The sequence below is a fragment of the Taudactylus pleione genome, unplaced genomic scaffold, assembly GCF_031769625.1.
Source record: "Taudactylus pleione unplaced genomic scaffold, aTauple2 ptg000341l, whole genome shotgun sequence".
Classification (NCBI taxonomy): Eukaryota; Metazoa; Chordata; class Amphibia; order Anura; family Myobatrachidae; genus Taudactylus; species Taudactylus pleione.
In genome coordinates this window covers 537,615-558,580 of record NW_028284742.1, presented here as the reverse complement: position 1 = coordinate 558,580, position 20,966 = coordinate 537,615, and the positions used below count along the sequence as shown (strand labels likewise).

The following is a 20,966-nucleotide window of genomic DNA, read 5'->3' as shown; positions in this document are numbered from 1 at the left end:
CAATGTGAACTGACTGGCATACTGTGAACTGAGACTCTATGTGGCATAACATGAACTGTGGCACTGTGAGGCATAATATGTATTGGATACCAACCGATTGGGCGACAATAAAAAGGTTGACACTTACAAGGTCAACACATTCAGTAAAAAGGTCGACGTGGTCATTATGTTGAACACCATTCTGTATTTAGGTTGACAGAGTTAAATGAGAGACACAGTGAAAAAGTCGACATTTAATATGCTTACACTAAAATGTTAACACATGTTTTTTTTAATAGCTTTTAGGGCTAGGGTTAGCTTTAGGTTTAGGGTTAAGCTAAAATAACCAAAAAAATTGTCAACATTTTAGTGCTGACATGTTAAATGTTGACATTTCAACTGTGTCAACCATTTAACTCTGTTGACCTAAATACATGTTGGTAGAATGATGGTCGACATTTTTACTGTTGACATTCAAAACTAGTCGACCTACAGAATGTCGACCTTTTATGCTACATTCTATGACCTGGGGGCACTGTGGCATAAGTTGGACTGGGGCATTGTGTGGCAAAATGGGAACTGAAGCACTGTGGCATAATGACTATTTGGGACACAGTGGCATTATGTGAACTGTGGGCCTGATTCAGAGCTGGACGCTATTTGCGCTCGCTCGTTCAGAAAAAGGGGCCGCATATTTAAATAGAGCGCTTGCTCTTTGCGGTCTGTTGACGCCTCTATGTCTGAACGAGCGAACGAAACATGCGCTCGCTATTTTTTTAAAAACGCCCCCTGGCCGCTCGCATCCTACATCATCTCCGCTATTTATTAGATTAATTGAGTACATCGAAAGGCGTATGAACTGCTCGCAGTGCTTGTGGTAGGATTTTCCTACCGCAATCATGCGAGCAGTTCAGGCTAAAAGAAAACCAAGTGACGTGGTCGATGATGCTGCTTTGTTAATTATGCACACCCTTAAAACGCCCGTTTTGACCATTTTGACCATTTGGCATGCCTGCGTTCGGATCTCCACTCCCCGTTTTCAAGCATCTTCCCCTGTTACCACCCACAGACGCCTCATTCTGTCACTCAAATTAGCAGGCATTCGCTATTTTGCGAGCACACAATTTCCGACCGCAATGACTGGTTCGCGCATGCATATTACAACCCATACGCATGTGCAGTTGTGCGAACATCGCTTGGAGCGAACGAGCGGCAGCTTACGAGCGGCTCTGAATCAGGCCCTGTGGTCACTACAGTGTATTCAACACATTTGTGGTGGTGGGAGCTCTTACACACAACACTTTTTACTTACATCGTCAGTATATAATTTTGACAGTTATAGTAGTAGGGCCACTCAAAGGTTAGATGTCCTGGGGTCCCCACAAACTTTAATCCTACCGTGATTTCATCACTATGCAAAATAAAATAACATTTTTCCACTGCTCCACTTTTTCCTGCATTACACTGTCCCCTTGCACTTCCCATCTGGATCTCTTCACACAAGAGCTCCAAAAGGTCATCACTGAAAATCATATAAGTATGACACAAAAATCTCCTTCTTGCTTCATAAAGTACTTTGGGGGGACACTATGTGCATTTGTGTAAATCAAGGTGCAGAGCAAGACCAGTTGTTTTTTAACTACACATTGGCCGTTTTGCACTTCTTCAATGATCTCCTACAACCTGACTCTTTATATGGTGAAGAACAAGCAAATATGCAAATCCAGACACTATTGCAACAGAAGTATCTGCACCGCAATACAATAATGGTCCATTCTATGTCCTATGACATTATACATTAGGTCAGGATTATATACAGTGTGGTGTAAAATTGTTATAAATGTTTGTAGTATAAAAGACTATACCCAAAACAAGGAATTTAATATACCAGTATTTTATTACCTTATGTGCCCCCCCTATTACTTTAAGACTGTTTTTCTATTATATTTTCTAATGACCTTGTGATTTCCTGTATTTCATTTCTATTTTTAGATGTATATTACCAGCACCATTAAAACCAAAGGGACACGACTTGCGAAACCTGTCTTATGCCTTGGCTTGATGTGTCTGGCATTTCTCACTGGAATAAACAGGGTGGCAGAATATCGCAATCACTGGTCAGATGTCATAGCTGGCTTTCTCATTGGAATATCAATAGCTGTGTTTCTGGTAGGTATTTATAGGATTGCAATGTTCTAGATAAAAGAAAATATCAGCCATACTCGGTATCCAAATAGAAGATCGACAATGTAATGGTCGACAGTCAATAGGTCGACACCAGATGCAATAGGTCGAAAGGGACAAAATGTCGACAGATACAAAAGGTTAACTAACAAAAAGCTGACAGTGCAGAAAGTTGACAAGGTGAAAAGATTGACAGGTTCAAATGGTTGACACAAAAATAGTCAGTACATTTTTTTCATGGTTTTTGAAAACTTTTAAGATTAGGGTTAGGCACTTAGGGGATGGCTAGGGTTAGAGTTAGACACTTGGAGGGAGGGTTAGGGTTAGGCACCAGAGAAGGGTTAGGCGCCAGGGGAAGGGTTAGGTTTAGGCAAAAGGGCAAGAGTTAGGGTTAAGATTAGGGTTGAAAAAAAAAATTAACATTTTTGTGTTGACCATTTGAACCTGTTGACCTTCTGCACTGTCTACCTTTTATACCTGTTGACACTGACTAAAGGGGCAGGGGGCAGTTTTGATAGGTGATCCTAAAAGGATCGCCCACCAGCTTGGGCTGGCTAATCTTCTTGCAGGACTGTGAAGCACTGAAAGAAGTATAAGCAAACTTATGTTTTGTACAAAAATGTCCCCCAAATTGTCGATATTTAATTATCAAAATTTGTAAATAGGAGTGATTTAACTCTTATTTTATTAAAAAATGTGCATATCTGTTATTAAAAGTAATTACAAACTGGGTTTAAATAGTTCTTATTTACATAATTTGATAGAAAAAAACAGGGGTTTGGGGATATTTTTGGAGAAATTATTAGCCAATTAATGTGGATATTTTTGGAGAAAATATTAGACAGTTAATGTAAAAAAAATATTTAAAAAGTTAGCTGATTACAAATATAAATAATCATCAAATAGATTTATATGTTCTAAAAAGAAATTAATGAAAATTATTCCAATATATTCTAAATTGATCATCTATATACATCATCTTCAAATAGACATAGTATACCCCAGAGGTTCCCAAACGCGGTCCTCAAGGCTCCCCAACAGTTCAGGTTTTAAAGATATCCTTGGTTAAGCAGAGATGGTTAAATCAAATTGACTGAGGTACTAATTAAACCACCTGTGCTCAACCATGGATATCTCTAAAACCTGAACTGTTGAGGAGCCTTGAGGACCTTGATTGGGAACATCTGGTATACCCAATTAATGTTTAGAGCAGGAAGCAAATCAAGTATGCAGTGTTACCTTAATTTACTTTTTGCCTAGGATAGGTAAAGGGGCTGATTTTGAGGTGGACGCTGTGTGGATTGGTGCTGTGTATTCGGTCGCAGTGGATCTGAGTGCATATGCTAATGCCACAGTGGTGTCTTTCATAAAAGATGGCCACTGCTGGCTTCTCAGATCCATTGGCTGGGTCAGAAGACTCAGCAAAGGATCCACAGTGTGAACATGTCAGCCCATCTGACATCTGAATAATGCTCAAGTTACTCAGGATATCCGGCAAAACTATTCTGCCGGGGCCAGAGAAACTGCTTCCTGTCGCCACCCCAAACACCATCTGTCAATCAAATTACAGGGCACTGTGACCCCCGTCAGAGCTGTATTGAGGCACATGTGCACTACATCTCCAACATGTGCACTATCCTCCAACTGTCAGCAAACTACAGTATGATAATATTGAAACAGCTCAATATCAGGCTAAAAGTCAATTAACCTAACAAGAAAACATGATATTCATAAGAAAAAGTGTGTACCTAACCTGAAGTATGTACGAACTGAACCAAACTTAAATTAATTGAAGTGAACTAGGTAAGCACTGTATTTTGCACCCAAAATTGAGACAGCTGAGATGCAGTAATGACTCTATTTATTTTTAGAAATGTATTGATTTAAAAAGGAATACAACAACATCTCAACATTAAATCACATACAATTAAAAAATAAATGCATTGGGATCCATTAAAATAGCATTCTCCATCTGTAACTGGTAGGGTACGGGATGCCAGCGCCCGGGATCCTCGCACTCAGAATCCCAATGCCGGCATCCCGACTAGGTTACAATCCCAACAGAAGCAGGTAAGTATGCTACTTCTCCCCTACTCCTAGCCCTCCCTTCAGGAAACCTACACATAACCTTCCCCCCTGCAGCCTAACCCTAACCCTCTCCCCTCGCAGTCTAACCCTAACCCTCCCCCTATTGCCTAACCCCTAAACCTAACCCTCCCCTTAAGCCCAATACTTACCGCCAGGATGCCGGCTGGTGTCAGGATTTCTGTACTGGCCTTCTGACCGCAGGGATGTAAACTACATTCCTCTATAACATCATCAAATAAAATGAATAGGAAATATTCCTGTACCTACAAAAGAGTTAAGACAGCTATATAATTGTATCATTTCCAATTTGCGAGACCCAAATGAGAATCAGGATATTATGCGAAGAAAACCATTCCAATAGAATATATAATTTTTTTTATGCCAATCTAATGACATGTAGATATAAGCATTAGAATTACAGTACTGGAGTCTAGTTGGAAGGGCGAAACTGCTACAAACTCCACACAAACAATAAGTTAGAACAAAATTGAACACATATTAGCAGAGTTTTTTTTTTCCCAAAAAATGCTGAGTATTTATAATTTATTCTTTTGTTTTTCTTTTTTTTTTGCAGGTTGTTTGTGTGGTTAATAATTTTAAGGGACGGCAAACGGAACAGCAAAAATCACCCATTGACAATTTGGCACAGATGCCGATGATCAGCATTCCCCGGGTAGAAAGCCCATTAGAGAAAGTAAGTTATCTGCTCTTTACAGATTTAAGTGGACTTTTTAACTTCCTTAAAATGAAAGTAGGATCTTTAAAACCATGTAAACAACAGGATAGGACAAATTGCCTGTGAATCAGACAGAAAATAGCTTTATTTAATATTAATTACTGTTGTAAAACCTACTAACTTGTTCTTTTATTTTCTTTACTACTTGAACATCAGCTCCATTAAATCACTTCGTACGCTAAATGTGGAACATTTCTCTAATGACCTCCTAGAGATACTGGTGGGCAGAGGTGGGTAGAAGGTGTGTTTCTGAGGGGGCCATGGTGTGGTGAATTGCATCATTGTGACACAATCTACTGTACCACTGCCCAGTGCCTTGATCTGTGGCATCAATCCCTTAGACTGCCCAATTGATTGGGCAGGTGAGTGAATCCAGGAGGCAACTTGGTAGTCTTATGGATATTCTGTTTGAGTAGGCAATTGTCACGTGAAACCAAAACACATAAGCACATAGGCATATAGGCATAAGCACTGAGTATGCTGGGTGTGTGCACGCACACCTCTTTGGGAGCCACAAACTTTAACTAAAGCATGCCTTCCTGCATCTCTGCCCGCTCCCAGAGATGAGGCAAACTCATTCTGAATCCAAGATGGGCATTGTGAAACTGCGCTATCTAAACAGATTGGTTTCAAATGGGCTCAAAAAGAGCCTGCCCCATCCCTATGAGCCAGCTGAGAAGTGGAGAGGAGATAACAGCAGTCAATGATGCTGGACCACACAATTGAGTAGCTTATGTCCAAGGGCGGGTGGTAGTCTATTTTTCCCTAGGGAGCAAGGGAAGGGTGAGCTGGTTGGCCTGTGTCCTAGTCTATGTCTTCACATTCCTCTGGCAATGACCACTGAGGAGAGGTGCTGCACATAGCTATCTCTATGTGCACTCCATGGCCCGGTCAGTTTCACTCCATTAGCTCTTGGAACCAGGACACTGAATGAATAACAATATGCTGACTTTGCAAAAATGAACTGGTCCCATATGGTGCTGCTGCAGTGGTCATCTCTATTTGTCTCATACTTTCTTGACTGTATAGACAATAAATCTGTAGATCACATCAGAATTCATAGATACAAGTTTTGAGTCTTTCCATGCTGTGTAAATATACTATGCTCTTTGCAGTCTGTGAAATGCTTTGTTTGAGCATTAAAATATAATGAGGCTAAGTGAGTGTTCTGTCATGAACATTCCAAAACAATTTATGTCAGTGTATTGAAACATATGAATCTAGGCAGAAAAACAAATTGCAGACAAAGGGATGACGTGTTTGATCATTTGGTGTTTATATGGGAAAACATGTTTACATGCTGCTTCTTGGAATTTTGCTCTGTTTTCTCTGTTTTCAGAAGTCAACTGTGTTCAGTAGTGAAGTCAATGAATGTATATCTAATTCTCCTTTCAGACCCTGATCTTCCAGTGACCCGGGTCTATTGGCATTCAGTGGGCACTTGGAGATGACCCAGGTCATCAAGTCCTGGGTTGCAGCTTTCAGACATAAGCCAGGTCGTCAACCCACGTTGCAAGTCCCTGGAAAAACTTTCATAGTGACCAGAGTCATGGGCCGGGACTGTCAACCCCTATCAACCCTTTCAGACATACGCCAGACCTGGGTTGATGCGCGTTCACATGCAAAAACCCGGGATTATGGCTTATGTCTGAAAGGGGTATAAGACTCATTATCTATAGAGCAGACCTTTCACATCTGGCAGCAGTTTAAAAGAACTTATAAACACATATTTAAATGTAGCATTTAATACCGAAACTAGATGAAACATTACATGTACTGTATGTTTTCAATTTTCCTTACTCTTCTATGAGGAACACTTAACTGCACAGCATAGCAAAGTGCCAAACTTATTGGATGCCAACTGTATGTAAACTATATAACTTGTCTACAAAATATAGTGGAACGTAATACAATTGATTTTCCTAATTGAAAGCATTTAATTTGTTGTACAGATTTGTGTTGTGCACCAAAATCTGTTTTGTAACACACAAAAAACACATTTTTGTAGATACAAATTGCAATACAATACAATACAAAAAGTCAGTGCTGACGTTACATGCAAAAATTAAGCTGTTTACTAGTTTATGCAACATATAATCTTGTGGATATTTCAAGGCATGGGTTACCATATTTGCCCATAACAATTTTTTGTTATTTTGTGAATTGTGTTCTTTTTTGTTCTGTGTGTCAATTTTAGTATACAATAGATTCACAACATTGAATTAACCTCTCCTTTGCTAACCTTTATTTGAAAATTGTCTGTCCTTTTTACTCAATGATGCAATGATGCTATATCTCTGTTTTTAGAAATATTATTGACCTAGGACTGCTTAAATAGAAATTTAGCTTCCACTTTTGTTTTGAAGTGTCTTGGATTGGTCTATTAATGATATCTAGGGCTTCATGCTCAACGCCCAGGAGTAACCACATACCAGTAAACCTATTTGTTTTATGTCCTTACAACGAATTTCATGACAGCAAGATCTCTTGTTCACAAATGGAATTTTCAGCTTACATGTAAAGTAGCGTTAAGCTTTTTACATAATAGATTTAATTTACACATTATCCAAAATATTCCACAAAACTAAATATAATAGATATTTAAATCAATCCTAGAGAACAACCAAGAGCTGAGAACAACCAAGGATGAGGGCCGGCTCGGGGCATGTTCGACCAGTGCGGTCGAACAGAGGCGCCACCCAATAGAGGGTGCATCCCTCCCAGCCATTCCCAATGTCAGCCTGACAGTGCCATTTTTTGGGCACTGCCCCGTTGTTCCACCTGCACCTCCACCGCCGCAGCTGTGCGGCGGTGCTGGCTGCGGAGGAGAAGAGGAATGGATGCCGAGCACATGCGCGCAGCATCCATTCTGTGCCAGAAGAGAGCTGGGGGCAGCCCAGCTACTGATGTAGTGCTGGGTTTACCGCCAGCCTGAGGTTAACGGAAAGTGTGCCACATGGACACGCCCCCAAATAACAACATTTAGGGGGCGTGGCCTATGGTAATTAGACCACGCCTCAATTTTTGGCTCTAAGTAAGGGGCTTCGATTACCCGTCCTGCACAGGGCGTGGCTCCCCCTGGAGCCGGCCCTGCCAATGATAAATACTCCAACCCAGAACTTAATCCCTGCATCCCTTTAATAATAATAAAGACTAAAGCATGCTATCTAATACAGGAAGCACTGATGCATCTACTAAGGTTTTGGTTGACATTATTGAAAAATTGATTAAAATTGGCTGAGACAATAGCAGAGGCTACCTGCTAAGATGGATGTAAATTAATGGTACTGGGAAGTTAAAAACATAGCTGTATGTTTCCAGTTATTATTTTCTACTCTGTTGTATCTTCTCTTTAGTTTCCAACTTAGGGCCTGATTCAGCGCCGGACGCTATTTGTGGACGGTCATTCCAAACAAGGGACCGGCTATTTAAATTGAGCGCTCGCTTTTTGCGGTTTGTTGACGCCTCTATGTCTGAGCGAGTGAACGAAAAATGCGCTCACTATTTTGTAAAGACGCCCCTTTGCCGTTTGCAACACACGTCATCTCCGGTATTTATTAGATTAATCGGGTACTTCGAAAGGCATCTGAACTGCTCGCAGTGCTTGTAGTAGGTTTTTCTTACCGTTATGACTGCGAGCAGTTCAGGCTAAAAGACAACCAAGTGACATGGTCGATGACGCTCCTTTACTAATTATGCACTCCCATTAAACGCCCTTTTCACCGTTTGGCACGCCTGCATTCGGATCTCCACTCCCCCGTTTTCAAGCACCTTCCCCTGTTACCACCCACAAACGGTACATTCTGACAATCACATTAGCAGCCCCTCGCTGTTTTGCAAGCACGCGATTTCCAACCGCAATAACTGGTTTGCGCATTCGCATTACGACCCATACGCATGCGCAGTTTTGCGAACATCGCTCAGAGCAAACGAGCGGCCGCTTACAAGCGGCTCTGAATCTGGCCCTTATTCTTTAGTTTCCAATTTACGCCTTCATAACAATATTACTTAGAAGCAGACTAAATGATTAAATGATTTGCATTCCTTTTTAGAGAGATAAAATGTATGGGCTAGATTCAATTACGCAAATTGAATAGCGCCGGGAAGGAGCTCCTGTAGCTATTCAATTAAGCGCGCTGTTATCCCCAACTAAGGATTTCTTCTTGCATCCCTCCTGGGGTGCGAGAAGAAATCCGACAAAAGTACAGACGCGATGCTGTTTTCTGCCCTTAGTGCGGAGGAAACATCATTGCGCCGGGAAGTTTACTAGGAGAATGCCCATTCTCGCGACAAAACACCCTGTTTAAGGCACGAGGGGCAGGAGAATGGGCATTCCCCGACCTAACAGTGCGCAGAATTGAATAGCTCCGGGAGCTCATTCCTGGCGCTATTCAGTTCACATTGAATTGAATCAAGTCCTATGCTTGCAAACTGTGTTTTCAAAATCAAAATTAATTTTGCACTATAATTTCAATATTTTGTAACTTATAATTTATTTATGATACAAGATTATGTCCACAATTCAAAATCTAAAATGTACAAAATTAAGTCATGGCACAAAATAATTTGAACAGCACAATATTAATTTTGTGACTTAAATTTATTAACCAAGGACAAAATCTTTTATTTTTTCTACAACAATAATAGTTTAGTAATATAATTTATTTTTGGTAGAAGCTTTTGTCAAACACACTATATATATTATGCAAACAGTTACATTCCACTGTTTTGTTCTATTTTGTTTTTAAACTTGTTCATTCATAATAATATTAATGAAAGTCAATAAACTAATTTTTGTAAAGAAATTGTAACAAAATCTTCAATTTTAAAACTGTATTTTCAGAAACAAATTGATTCTGCAATATAAAAGTAATGTTTTAACATAAATAAATTGTGTCACAAGATTATATCTATAGCATAACATTTTCTATGAAGCAGAAAATTGAACCATGGTACAAAATGACATAAAAAACAAAGCCTCATTGTGACATGCAAAATAATTTCAGAAATTCAAAATATATTTTGCAATACACAATTTATTTGATAACAACACAATTATATTATTCTGTCACAGTTAAATATATTTTGAAAATGAACCACAAATTATAAATAATGCTTATATTTCATTCATTATAGAATGAGAAGTTGACAAAAGGTGTACCATATTTAGAATCTATTTGGTAGTCTGTTCTCATCTATTTTGTTAATCTACATCCATTCCATGCCTGCTCCGATTAACTGCTGCATGCCTGAAAAATACATCCATTTGACATAACCTAACTTTGTGATATTAGTTGTTCTAAAGTAAACTTTTATAATATTGTTAAATTGGTGGTGTTTGTTCCCTGGAGAGAACAATCATTATGGGGTAACTATTAGATACAGATGGATGAATTATATGGGACAAAGGTAAAGTTGATGGGTTTTAGAAGATAGAAACATGAGGGGCAATGTCTATGGTATTGCGCTGGATCCTTAATCAACTGCATAAAATGGGGTCATCAATTTTCAGAGCTAAACCATTATCCTGCCTATAAATCATCTACATAGTGACATCAATGAGTCACAAGTCACTGTGTCCTTGTAAATTTTTATGCACCATTCTTACAAACATAGTGTGTAGGTGGCATTATTATTATTATTATTATTATTATTACTACTGTTATCCTTTATTTATATGGCACCACAAAGGTTCAGTAGCACCTAACAAAGTACATAAACAATTAAGCAGAACAAGAGAACAGTGACTTACAGTACAAGACAATGTAAGACAAATACAAGGTATATAAACATTGCTGCAACACACTAAAATAAGTAACACATGGCAGAAGTCAAGGGTTAGGTGACATAAATAATAGCAAGGGAAGGAAAAGCACAGGGGGAAAAGGGCCCTGCTCGTGAGAGCTTACATTCTAAAGGGTGGGGAAGACAGACAGGGGTGACACAGATGGGGTATATAGTGTTCACTGTACAGTAAATCAAAATGTATTAAGGCACAATTTGAACAACCATCTCTAATTTATACATACACTCATTTGTCACGTTCTTATTTCTAATCCTTGATCGAATATATAATCCAAAACATCTTATTACTGTGTGAGGACTGACAGTCATTTCAGTAGATCCAGTTGGAAATAAGCACAGAGCTATCTATAGGTGAAACTAGTATTACAGGTTGAGTCTCCCATATCCAAAATGCTTGGGACCAGGGGTATTTTGCATATTGGAATATTCTGTATTTTAGAATATATGCATACCATTATAAATTATCTTGGAAATGGGAGCCTAGTTTAGACACAGAATGCATTTATGTTTTATATACACCTTATACACGCAGCCTGCAGGTCATTTGATATAATATTTTCAATAATTCTGTGGCTCAAACAAAGTTTGTGTACATTCATGAAATTAATTTATGTTTCCTATACACCTTATACACACAGCCTGAAGATAATTTTATACAATATTATTAATAATCGTGTTCCTTAAACAAAGTTTAGGACCATCAAAAAGCAAAGGTTTCAATATCTCATTCGTGTTAAAAAAAATTCCCTATTTCGGAATATTCCGTATTTCAGAATATTTGGATATGTGAGACTCATCCTGTAATAACTGATTTTTAAAATGCATTTCAACAAGCCATGCAATGCAGCAGCATCAGGCTCACTTGTATTTATAAATCATTATAAATCACTATTTATTATACAAATATTAGAAACTAAAAATTGATTTACAAACTTTGTAGAGCCCTTTAGTTTTTCTATACATCTTTAAACAATCAAGATCTATAAAGATTGTTTTAAATAAAACTAGTAGATATGTTATGTTTATGCTTTAAATGCTGAACTCCAGGCAATGTCATCATTCTATATGTCTTTGTTGGTATATAACAACAACTACAGGCTGAGAATTTCTAGATAAGCAGAACTGGAGGGACAATAGGTAGTGCTGTTGTCACTGTTGTAATTTATCTTGTTTTGATAAAGTAACATGTTTCTGAATTGTGTTTGTAATCCTTTATATTGTAATCCTCCATGTTATGTTATGAAGTTGTACATGTTTTGGTCACATTAAAATGTATCTCAAAATATTTCCCTGCATATTTGATTGTTGAACAAATAGGTATATTCTGCAACAGGTGATGGACCCAGACATACCACAACAGAAGAATACAAGCAACCTTCCAGTAAAATCTGCAAAGTGTATGTGAGTAATTCAATACTACATTTCAAAGGGACTACCAAAGTAAAGGAAAATATCTGGCAGCTCACATCTTAAGCTAACAGTGGCTAAACCAAATTCTGACAATTAGCAGCTGCTGAAATTTAAGATTGAAATACTGCTATCCAGAGATGATTGGTGGGAGCTTATTACTACAGACAGACAAAAGGTCAATAACCAACAATGGAATAAAAAAGACAAACAAACAGGCTTAGGTAACCATAAAACTTTAAGTTGAAATTGACCAGCTAATTCTCATAATAATGCTATTCAAAGATGACTTGCAGGAGGTCATTACTACAGACAGACAGACCATAGGTCAATAATCAAAAATGGAATAAGAAAAACAGGAAGTACCAGCAAACCTATTACTTAGAAAACAAAGACTAGTACCAGTAAATAGCAATAATTGTTAGTAAGACCAGTCTTGTGAGTATTGTAGCATTGGATCTCACACAGATTCCTCTATATAATATTATATGCCATGTTAGTGTAGAAAGGATAGAGTGCAATACAAAAAAATGCAGTTGGTATTACAAACATTATGGGTATTGATACCCTCTCACCAAGAGCTGAGGTAAGATGTCTTGGTCACTACCTGGCGAGCCAAATGCTGATGTGTGTAGGCTTATATGCATGCAGAAGCCTGTGTAGAAAGACCATAGGTGCCATTCAGAATGCCATGTATTAGTAAAGTGAAATTCAGCACTTGGTTAAGACAACAGGCTATGAAATATGTGCTTTTCCAGACAACTTTCTTATGAGTTTCTCCACCAATCAGATGCCTCTGTTGAAAATAGTATTGTTGGAACCAATTAGCACTTTAAATTTCTTTGATTTTTTTTATTCTTACTTTTATGGATTTCAGCTCCTCATTCCTGTAAGCAGGCATTTGGTATAGATGCTTATAATTTCATGGTCTCAGACTTACATCAGTGACCGATTCATTATATTTTTTAACATAAAATATGAGACTACCTCAGAAGGCATGTGGGATGCATTGCAGAAGCTGCATGAAAGATCCAACTTAAAAAGTAAACTTTTTCTACTGAGGAGATTATGCCAAAAGAGACTTGGCAAAGTAAAGGACATGCATGAGTGATGACATAAAGTGTAACTACATGGTATTCAGTCTTCTGTGAAGTCTACCTGCAAATATGATGTACTGATAAAAGCCCTGGAAACAGGGTCTGAAGACAGATTAAAACTGGACTGTGAAGCCAGGTTTACAGATGAATATCAGTCTAGAAAAAACTCATACATGATAACATGAAAGTGACACTGGAATGGCTTGTAAATCCACAGCTATAAAGTCATCCAATTAGGAAAGACAAGCATTTTTTAGATGCAAGAAACAGGGGCACCTAAGAAAATAACCAATGAATTTTTCACTGCACTTAATCTACCAAATTGTCAATTATATTTGAGCTGCTGCTTTTAAGGATGGATGCTTGCTAAATATGTACCCAAAACAAGGAAAGAAACAGATAATATGAAGAAGCGCTGCTCAAATAATTAACTTCACAATATTTTATATTATAACACCAGGAAAATTATTTTATTTATTAACATGGCCTAGAGTATACCATAAAACATACAAATACCATAAAAATGTGCATACAATTAATAACAGAAATAAGACCGCTATAAATTTTAAGCTTAAAACAAACTTGTTAGACTGTTATATATCTATAATTACCAGTCCAGCCACAATATATTAGTAGTCTCAAATACTTTTTCTCTGTAGGTTATTGGTCTCAGTCCAACTATTCCAAGTTAGTAAGTCCAACTTATGCATGTTAGAGACTGTCAGTCCACTACCTATACAAGCATGCTCTATTGCTCATTATAATTACCATATATGGTGCAATCAATGCTGTTTTCAGACCATCTTTGTAATGTGATGTACCCCTCTTATTATTCCACTGGCAAGATCTCCATAGAGCAGTTCTAAGTGGGGATTAAATAGATCTCTGATTAGCCGCTCTCCGGTCAGTCCGCTGCCAGGATCTCAACAGTGCAGTCCATAATGGAGGCTCAATCGGTCAATGATCCCCAGCTCCACCATAGGTATTAAAGGTTTATCCTATAACTTCTTCTCAAGTGAGACTGGTAATTACGTGGCTGGATATATCTTTGTTCTTGTTGTTTGTAACGCGTTTCCCCGCCTCTCATAAAGATATCGGCAGCTTCATCAGACAAGCATTTTTCTGGTGTTATAATATAAAATATTGTGAAGTGAATTATTTAAGCAGCGCTTCTTCATACTATCTGTTTTTTGCACCTAAGAAAAGATTGCTCAGTATAGAAAGCAGAAAAACAGAGAACATTTCCAAAAGGGTCCAATCAGAAAGTTAAAAACATATTTCCTGACACATGCACATATCACTGAAGTGGAAATTTTAACGCAATGAAAGCTCTTCTCTTCTATAACTGGTTCATAATTCTAGAGCAACAGGTCACATGATGAGTGGCAGAAAATGTTTGCAGAATTTGATATGCATCACCAAGAGGTAATCTGTCATGCAGATGAAAGTAGTATCACTTAAGAAAGAATTAAGTACAGTCTACTCATGTGTGCCAATACAAACAGAGCAATCTGGCAGTACCAGCAAAGTCTTTGCTGTGTGTTCTGAGCTTGGAAGGCAGACTCTTGTTTAAAAAGCACATGGCAGCTAAACTAACTGCTGTATCATGTCAAAACCACAATGGAACAAGTGAGTTAAAGAACACACAGATTCAATAATTATATGTGCAATCGGCATAGACACATCGAGCACAGGCACAAATAAAGGAATGAACAAAATATTTAATACTATCAATTTATCAGTAATTATGAAGTGTAATTGAAGTATTAAAGATAAATCCACAAAAAAAATTATAATTAAAATTAGATCAGATCCTCAAGATCTCATACAGACTCAGGGGTTCAGGGGTGAACGCTAACTGTACGCAATGCAGATATTCATGCAGTTGGCCAATGTTGGAAATACTGTGCATGCATCTGAGTTGCACAGTGCACGTGTCCCATTGGTTACTGGCAGGAGATGCAGAAAGAATTTTGATGCAAGAGCCATGGATTTCAGTGTACATTCCTGGGATGTAACAGGGTGGTGATTAGGCAGACATGGGCATGTTGCAGGCTTGTCACTGACAGTGACTGCATATAAATATGCAGTAGTGCTGATCCATGATGCCATGTTCAGATAGAGAAATTACACCTGCTGTTGGACTGGTGCAAGCTTCAATGGTTTCGACCAATGGTGCATCATTGGTGCACTGAGATGGGTTAGCGCCTCTGTAAGTGGGTTTCTCAGTATAAACAGTATCGGTAACGGCAATAGCATAAACATGCAGGCATGGCTGTGGCAAAAGACGGAACCGAGGCCACGTCTGTATCCCCATCTAAATCAGATCCATAATCTCATACACAGTGACGTGTCTGGTACAGTGAAATGACCCACACCAGGAAGTAACAGATACATATTAACTTTTACAGATGACTATTCAAAATTCATAGTCACTTATCTAATGAAAGATAAAGATAAAGTATTGGATGAATTACAGGACTGTGTATCATTGACAAGTTTCAGCAAAATCCATCCACATTTCTAATAGACAACAGAGGTTAATTTACAAGACATAAAATAAAAAAAACTTCTTCAGACAACATTGGAAAAAGCATCAAAAGCGTTTCCATATACACCAGGGAATAGTGGAGTTGAAAGGAAGAACTGAACCCTGACTGAAATGATCACATGAACTAGGGTAAAGCAAAAAGGACATACATAACTGCAGATTTTTCTTCAGAATGGGGAAGAATACACCATATGAAATGTTATCACTGTGAGAAACCTAACGTAAAACCCACACAGTACATGTTTATGGGTGCAAAGCATTTATTCAAAGTCTTTCAAAAAACCATGGGATTATTTTTGGATACAGTGAAAATTCCACAGGATACAGAATCCTAAATGCAAAAACAGGCAAAGTAACTTGCAGCAACAACAGGGATGACATGACATCACAAGACTAAGGAATGGAGGAGAAAAATAACAATACACAGTCCATTAATGCATCTTTTGAAGAAGTGATTGAGTTTGGTGTCAGACTGGACACCTTAGATGAGAGCACACAGTACACAACAGAGAACAATGTAAGGCGCTCAGCAAGGAACAACAATGTTAATACACCTGTACGTCTCTCTTATAAAGCAAATGCAATTAGCATATGAGAAACCACATCATGGGAATACAAATCTCATCTTTGAAAATGGGAAGCCACCAGGTGGAATAAACAACTGAGGAAGAATTAAAGGGGCTGATTCAGAAGTGGATGCTAAAGGCACAGCTACTGCGTCTCATAAATCATGCTACGGCTTTTGGGGCACATCAATGAAACAGACCTGCACATGCGCAGTGCGACTCCTGCACATACGCAGATCTGCAAACATCAGAGATTTACTGTATGCAAATATCATATTAGCGCTAATCTCTGAATCAGATCCAAAGTCCATACTTGACAATTGAACCTTGGCACTCGCTGAACTGCCAGCAGGGAGATATGTAGGCCATCGTCTGAAAAAGGACATTTAAAGAGTAGTGCAACACAGATGGCAAAGGTGATCAATACAAAGACTTCCAGTAGCATAATAGACTAATGGGGTTATCCAATTAGCCGTGGGAAATTACCGCGGCTAATTACCTTGGCAGAGGCTAGTCAAGTAGCCCAGAAGCCGGCACTAATCAGGGATTTTGTTTCGCCTGTCTCAGGCAGGCGAAACCAAATCCCCAATAAGGTGTTTTTCTACCGATCGCTAAGAGAAAATACATAAGTCTGCGACTTTTTGTGGATCCTATGTATTTTCACGAGAGAAACAGACAATTTTTGGCTGGTTTAACAGCACGATAAAAAAAATCATTGTAAAATACCCGAACACCAGCGAAAAAAAAAAACCTATTTTTTCCGGCCGAAATTTTTTTGGACCTAACTGAATACCCCGCTAAGCCTTAGCTGTTAAGAACAGAAGTTGGTGTATAGCAACAATATAGCAGTCTGAGTATTGCTAGAGAAGCTGTATTGGAGGCAAAGTAGGTGGCTCTGTGTCTTAAATCGTTATAGTATGTCTTTGTTGTTTAATGTACTGTCTTTCAAAATCTTGTAGGTAATGTCCATTTTGTAATACATTTTACTATTATATAATATATATATGAGAGAGAGAGAGAGAGAGAGAGAGAGAGAGAGAGGTCTGCGAGAGAGCGCTCAAGTAACTTTACAGTTTATACTGGAGAATTAAGAAAAGGCTGTTCTGGATAAACACTTCAAATACTACTATTGAAGTATAAAAACATTCACATATAAAAACCTAGTAGTTTTTGTGGACAAAAGCTGTTGACATCCTTATAAAAAAAAATACAATTTATTACAATAAAAAACATTTTGTACAGTACCAATACAATTTTAGACGGTGCTGATTAGGTTTACAGGGTTCCACATTTGAACATGGCCGATTCACCCTTGGGTTTAAAGCATGTATTCGTAGTGATGCAGAATTAGAATCAAAAACACAGTTACCCTATGCGTTTTGTCTCCTTGGAGACTTCTTCAGGGGTTAATCAAATGCGCCATTACACAGATAGGGAGCTTGGACTTGTTGCACAGCCTCAGTAGGTGTCTCCATAGGGGGGTGTAATCTTCACTTGGGTACACCAAGATGCTGTCCTTTGCAGGCATTAATGGCGGTGGAACCCAGCAATTGTAGCGGACGTTAGCGGTGGTAGAGACCCAGTGATGGTATGGCAGTTAACCAGGTAAGGACCGACAGTGGTGCAGGCATCCATGGCAGTGGGTGGTGTGGCGGGACCCGGCAGAGGTGCGGGTGTTGGTGGTAGGCCAGGATCCAAAAGGATCCAGCCCCTGCCAGCAATTCTGCCGAGTTCAGCAGCAGTGCCCATTTCAAAAATGGTGCCTCTTTTTGAAATTCAAAGATGGTCGCTGCGAGCCAATCATGGCTCGCAATGTCATCACCTCGACCCCTTGGCTGGCTTCTATAAGCCGGTGCAAGGCACCGGCATGGCAGTCTGATGGCGGGGAGGCAGCAGTGAAGAGCTGCCAAAGAAAGAAGACACATGAAGTCTTAGTGGGCATTGACCATGCAAAAGAAATGACACAGGCTGCCGCCCACTAGGTGAAGAGGACACAGAAGTCCTAGGGAGATGGCAGCCATGCAAAAAAGCTAATTGGCTACCACCCCCTAAATGAAGACGTTGAAGCCCTGGCAGGTTGGTGCTCACCAGGCCAAGATGCCGAAGCCCTGGTGGGTTGGTGCCCGCCAGGTGTAGATGACGAAGCCCTGGCGGTTGGCATCCCCCAAGGCAAAGACAATGTAGTCCTGGGGTGGTGGCTGCCACGTAAAAGAGCTTAAAGGCCACTGCCCCCCAGGTGAAAGTGCAGCCAAATAAATTATTTAAAAAAATTATTGTAGTGTGGTTATTTTAATATTTATTTTACAAGTGTACTATAGGTACCAGTGGACCCTTAATGTCCCGTTTGCTGTTACTTGTGGTTCTGCAAGTATCAGCATGCGGGGGAGGTTTGCTGGGACATGTAGTTTACTTGCTAAAGACAATATTCTTTCAAATGCACCACACTACACAATCAACCCAGCACCCACCACCCAGGAGTGCCAGGGATAGCCCCGGGCTATCAGCCTAGGCCTGGGAGCCTTGGAGAGAGGGACCCATTTATTGGGGGGATCCCCAGCTCCCCAAGGATCCCAACCTGGGTTGACTAGTGGTCAGGGTTAATGCTATGGCTGGGGGACCCGGTGTGGCATTAGCCCCATGCTAGAAAGGGTCCAGTGCTGGTTCTGGAATTTACGGGGGAACCCTACTTATTTTTTCACCTATATTTCCAGAACCAGCATTAGATCAGAGCCCAGTGCTGGATATGCAAAATATGGGGGGACCCCCTACATCATTTGTTCACTGTATTTTGGCAACCAGGACTGGTTATGACTAGCCTAGTGCTGGTGCTTACACAATCAACGGCACCCACTGCCCAGGAGTGCCGGGGATAGCCCCAAGCTATCAGCCTAGGCCTGGGGTACCCTGGAGAGAGGGACTTCTTTATTGATGGGGTACCCAGCTCCCCAGGGATCCCTGGCCTGGGCTGAATTGCAGTCAGGGGTAAAGCTTTGGCTGGGGGACCCAGTGAAAGGGCTCCCTTAGCTGTGGCATTATCTCCCTCCCTTGAAAGGGTCCTGTGCTGTTTCTGGAATTTACAGGGTAACCCTACTAATTTTTTCCCCTGTATTTCCAGAACCGGTATTGGATCAGAGCCCAGTGCTGGTTGCACTAAATACAGGGGACCCCTATGTCGTTTGTCCCCTGTATTTTGGCAACCAGGACTGGCAGTGAAAAGCCCAGGGCTAGTTATGCTTTGGGGCTACATCATTTTTATTTTTTTTATTACACATATTCAACTATTAACAGCTGCATGGATGGATCTCACTGGTATATCCATACATCTGTGTCTTATTGATTTGATTTTCTCAGGTGCATGCCCAGCACTAGTGAGCCCATCTGTCACCTGCTAATGCCCCTGTGCACTGCCACACACACCTGCAGCTCACCCCTTTAGCTGTCTCTCCCTCTGCACCCACAAAACACCTTCTGTGTGCTGTCCCCACTCACGCTAGTGTACCATTTTGTTGCCCTTCTCCCTTGCAGGTGGTCCACTTTGCTCCTCCAAACCATGATGGTTAATAAATTATAAAAAAAAGCTATGAAATTCCATAGACAAAAAACCCTATTGGTTTCACGTGTTCCATTAAGGCTTAAGGCATGATCTGAAATTTCACAAAACCTACTGAGTTTTTAATTTCTGTCACTCAACCTTAAAAAAGCAATACAATTCCAATCATTAAGGCTGGAGCCTTAATGGACATGTTCCTTGTGCAATACAGATATGGTATGCCACCACACCCTGTGGTTAACTGAAGATTCAGCACTCTCACAGAGTGAGATTGCTGTCACTCACAAAATAATATAGCAGTGAAAGTGACAGTGATTGAACTAGCGAAGCTGCTGTCCCACAACTGGAGCAATGCAGAGTTGCTCCAGTACATAAGTATCCACCACCATGACATACAATAGGCCCCTAAATCATTTTGTCTCAGCCTTGCACTAGGCTTCTGCATCAGTTAAACAGCTATGGTTCAATAAGCAGGACTGTAAACTTTTCCCTTTTTTTAAATAGGGACCAATATTTTCTAGTTTTCATTCCTCAGTCTACCTGAAATGACCAGTATACCTGCCCCTTCAGTCACTACCTCCTGGTCACCAGTGACCAATATGCTCTTTAATACTGTTTTAGGAAGAGGAAGCTTCTGTTTGTTAGTGTATGACATAAGCTCCATGCAACTCCTCGCTGCATATTGAGGAGTTCACAGATGCCAGGAGGAAGTACCAGAAAATAAGACAAGAAGGATAGTGATGCTGGGAGCCAGTGTTATAAATGCTTTCATTGTTATGGGCTCCAACTATCTAAGAAAAAGGTATTTAAGGAGATAAAGTATTGCTGGAGTGTTGCACTTTAATACTGTTTTACAAAATCCCAAACTGACAGATAGATCGGCTGCAGAGTTCCCAAAGTGCAAAATGACAGATGATGGAAATAAAGGAAAGGGTGTAAGTGAGTCGGGCAACCAATGGTAAGGAAAGTGCAGCACAGTCTTAGAATGAACTGAACCACTGGT

The 20,966-nt window shown here is 39.7% G+C and overlaps 1 protein-coding gene across 3 annotated transcripts in view; it reads left to right on the top strand.

Annotated features, from left to right (window-relative positions):
• Window positions 1-20,966, top strand: part of PLPPR5 (phospholipid phosphatase related 5) — a 316,334-nt gene that overhangs the window by 256,720 nt on the left and 38,648 nt on the right. Inside the window, exons 4-6 of one of the 3 annotated variants that reach the window (XM_088443950.1) lie at window positions 1,972-2,148; window positions 4,826-4,945; window positions 12,110-12,189. In XM_088443950.1, the coding sequence (XP_088300076.1) occupies window positions 1,972-2,148; window positions 4,826-4,945; window positions 12,110-12,189 (377 nt within the window). Of the gene's footprint in view, window positions 1-1,971; window positions 2,149-4,825; window positions 4,946-12,109; window positions 12,194-20,966 lie in introns of all 3 variants that reach the window. The other 2 variants (XM_088443948.1, XM_088443949.1) reach the window with 2 other exon arrangements.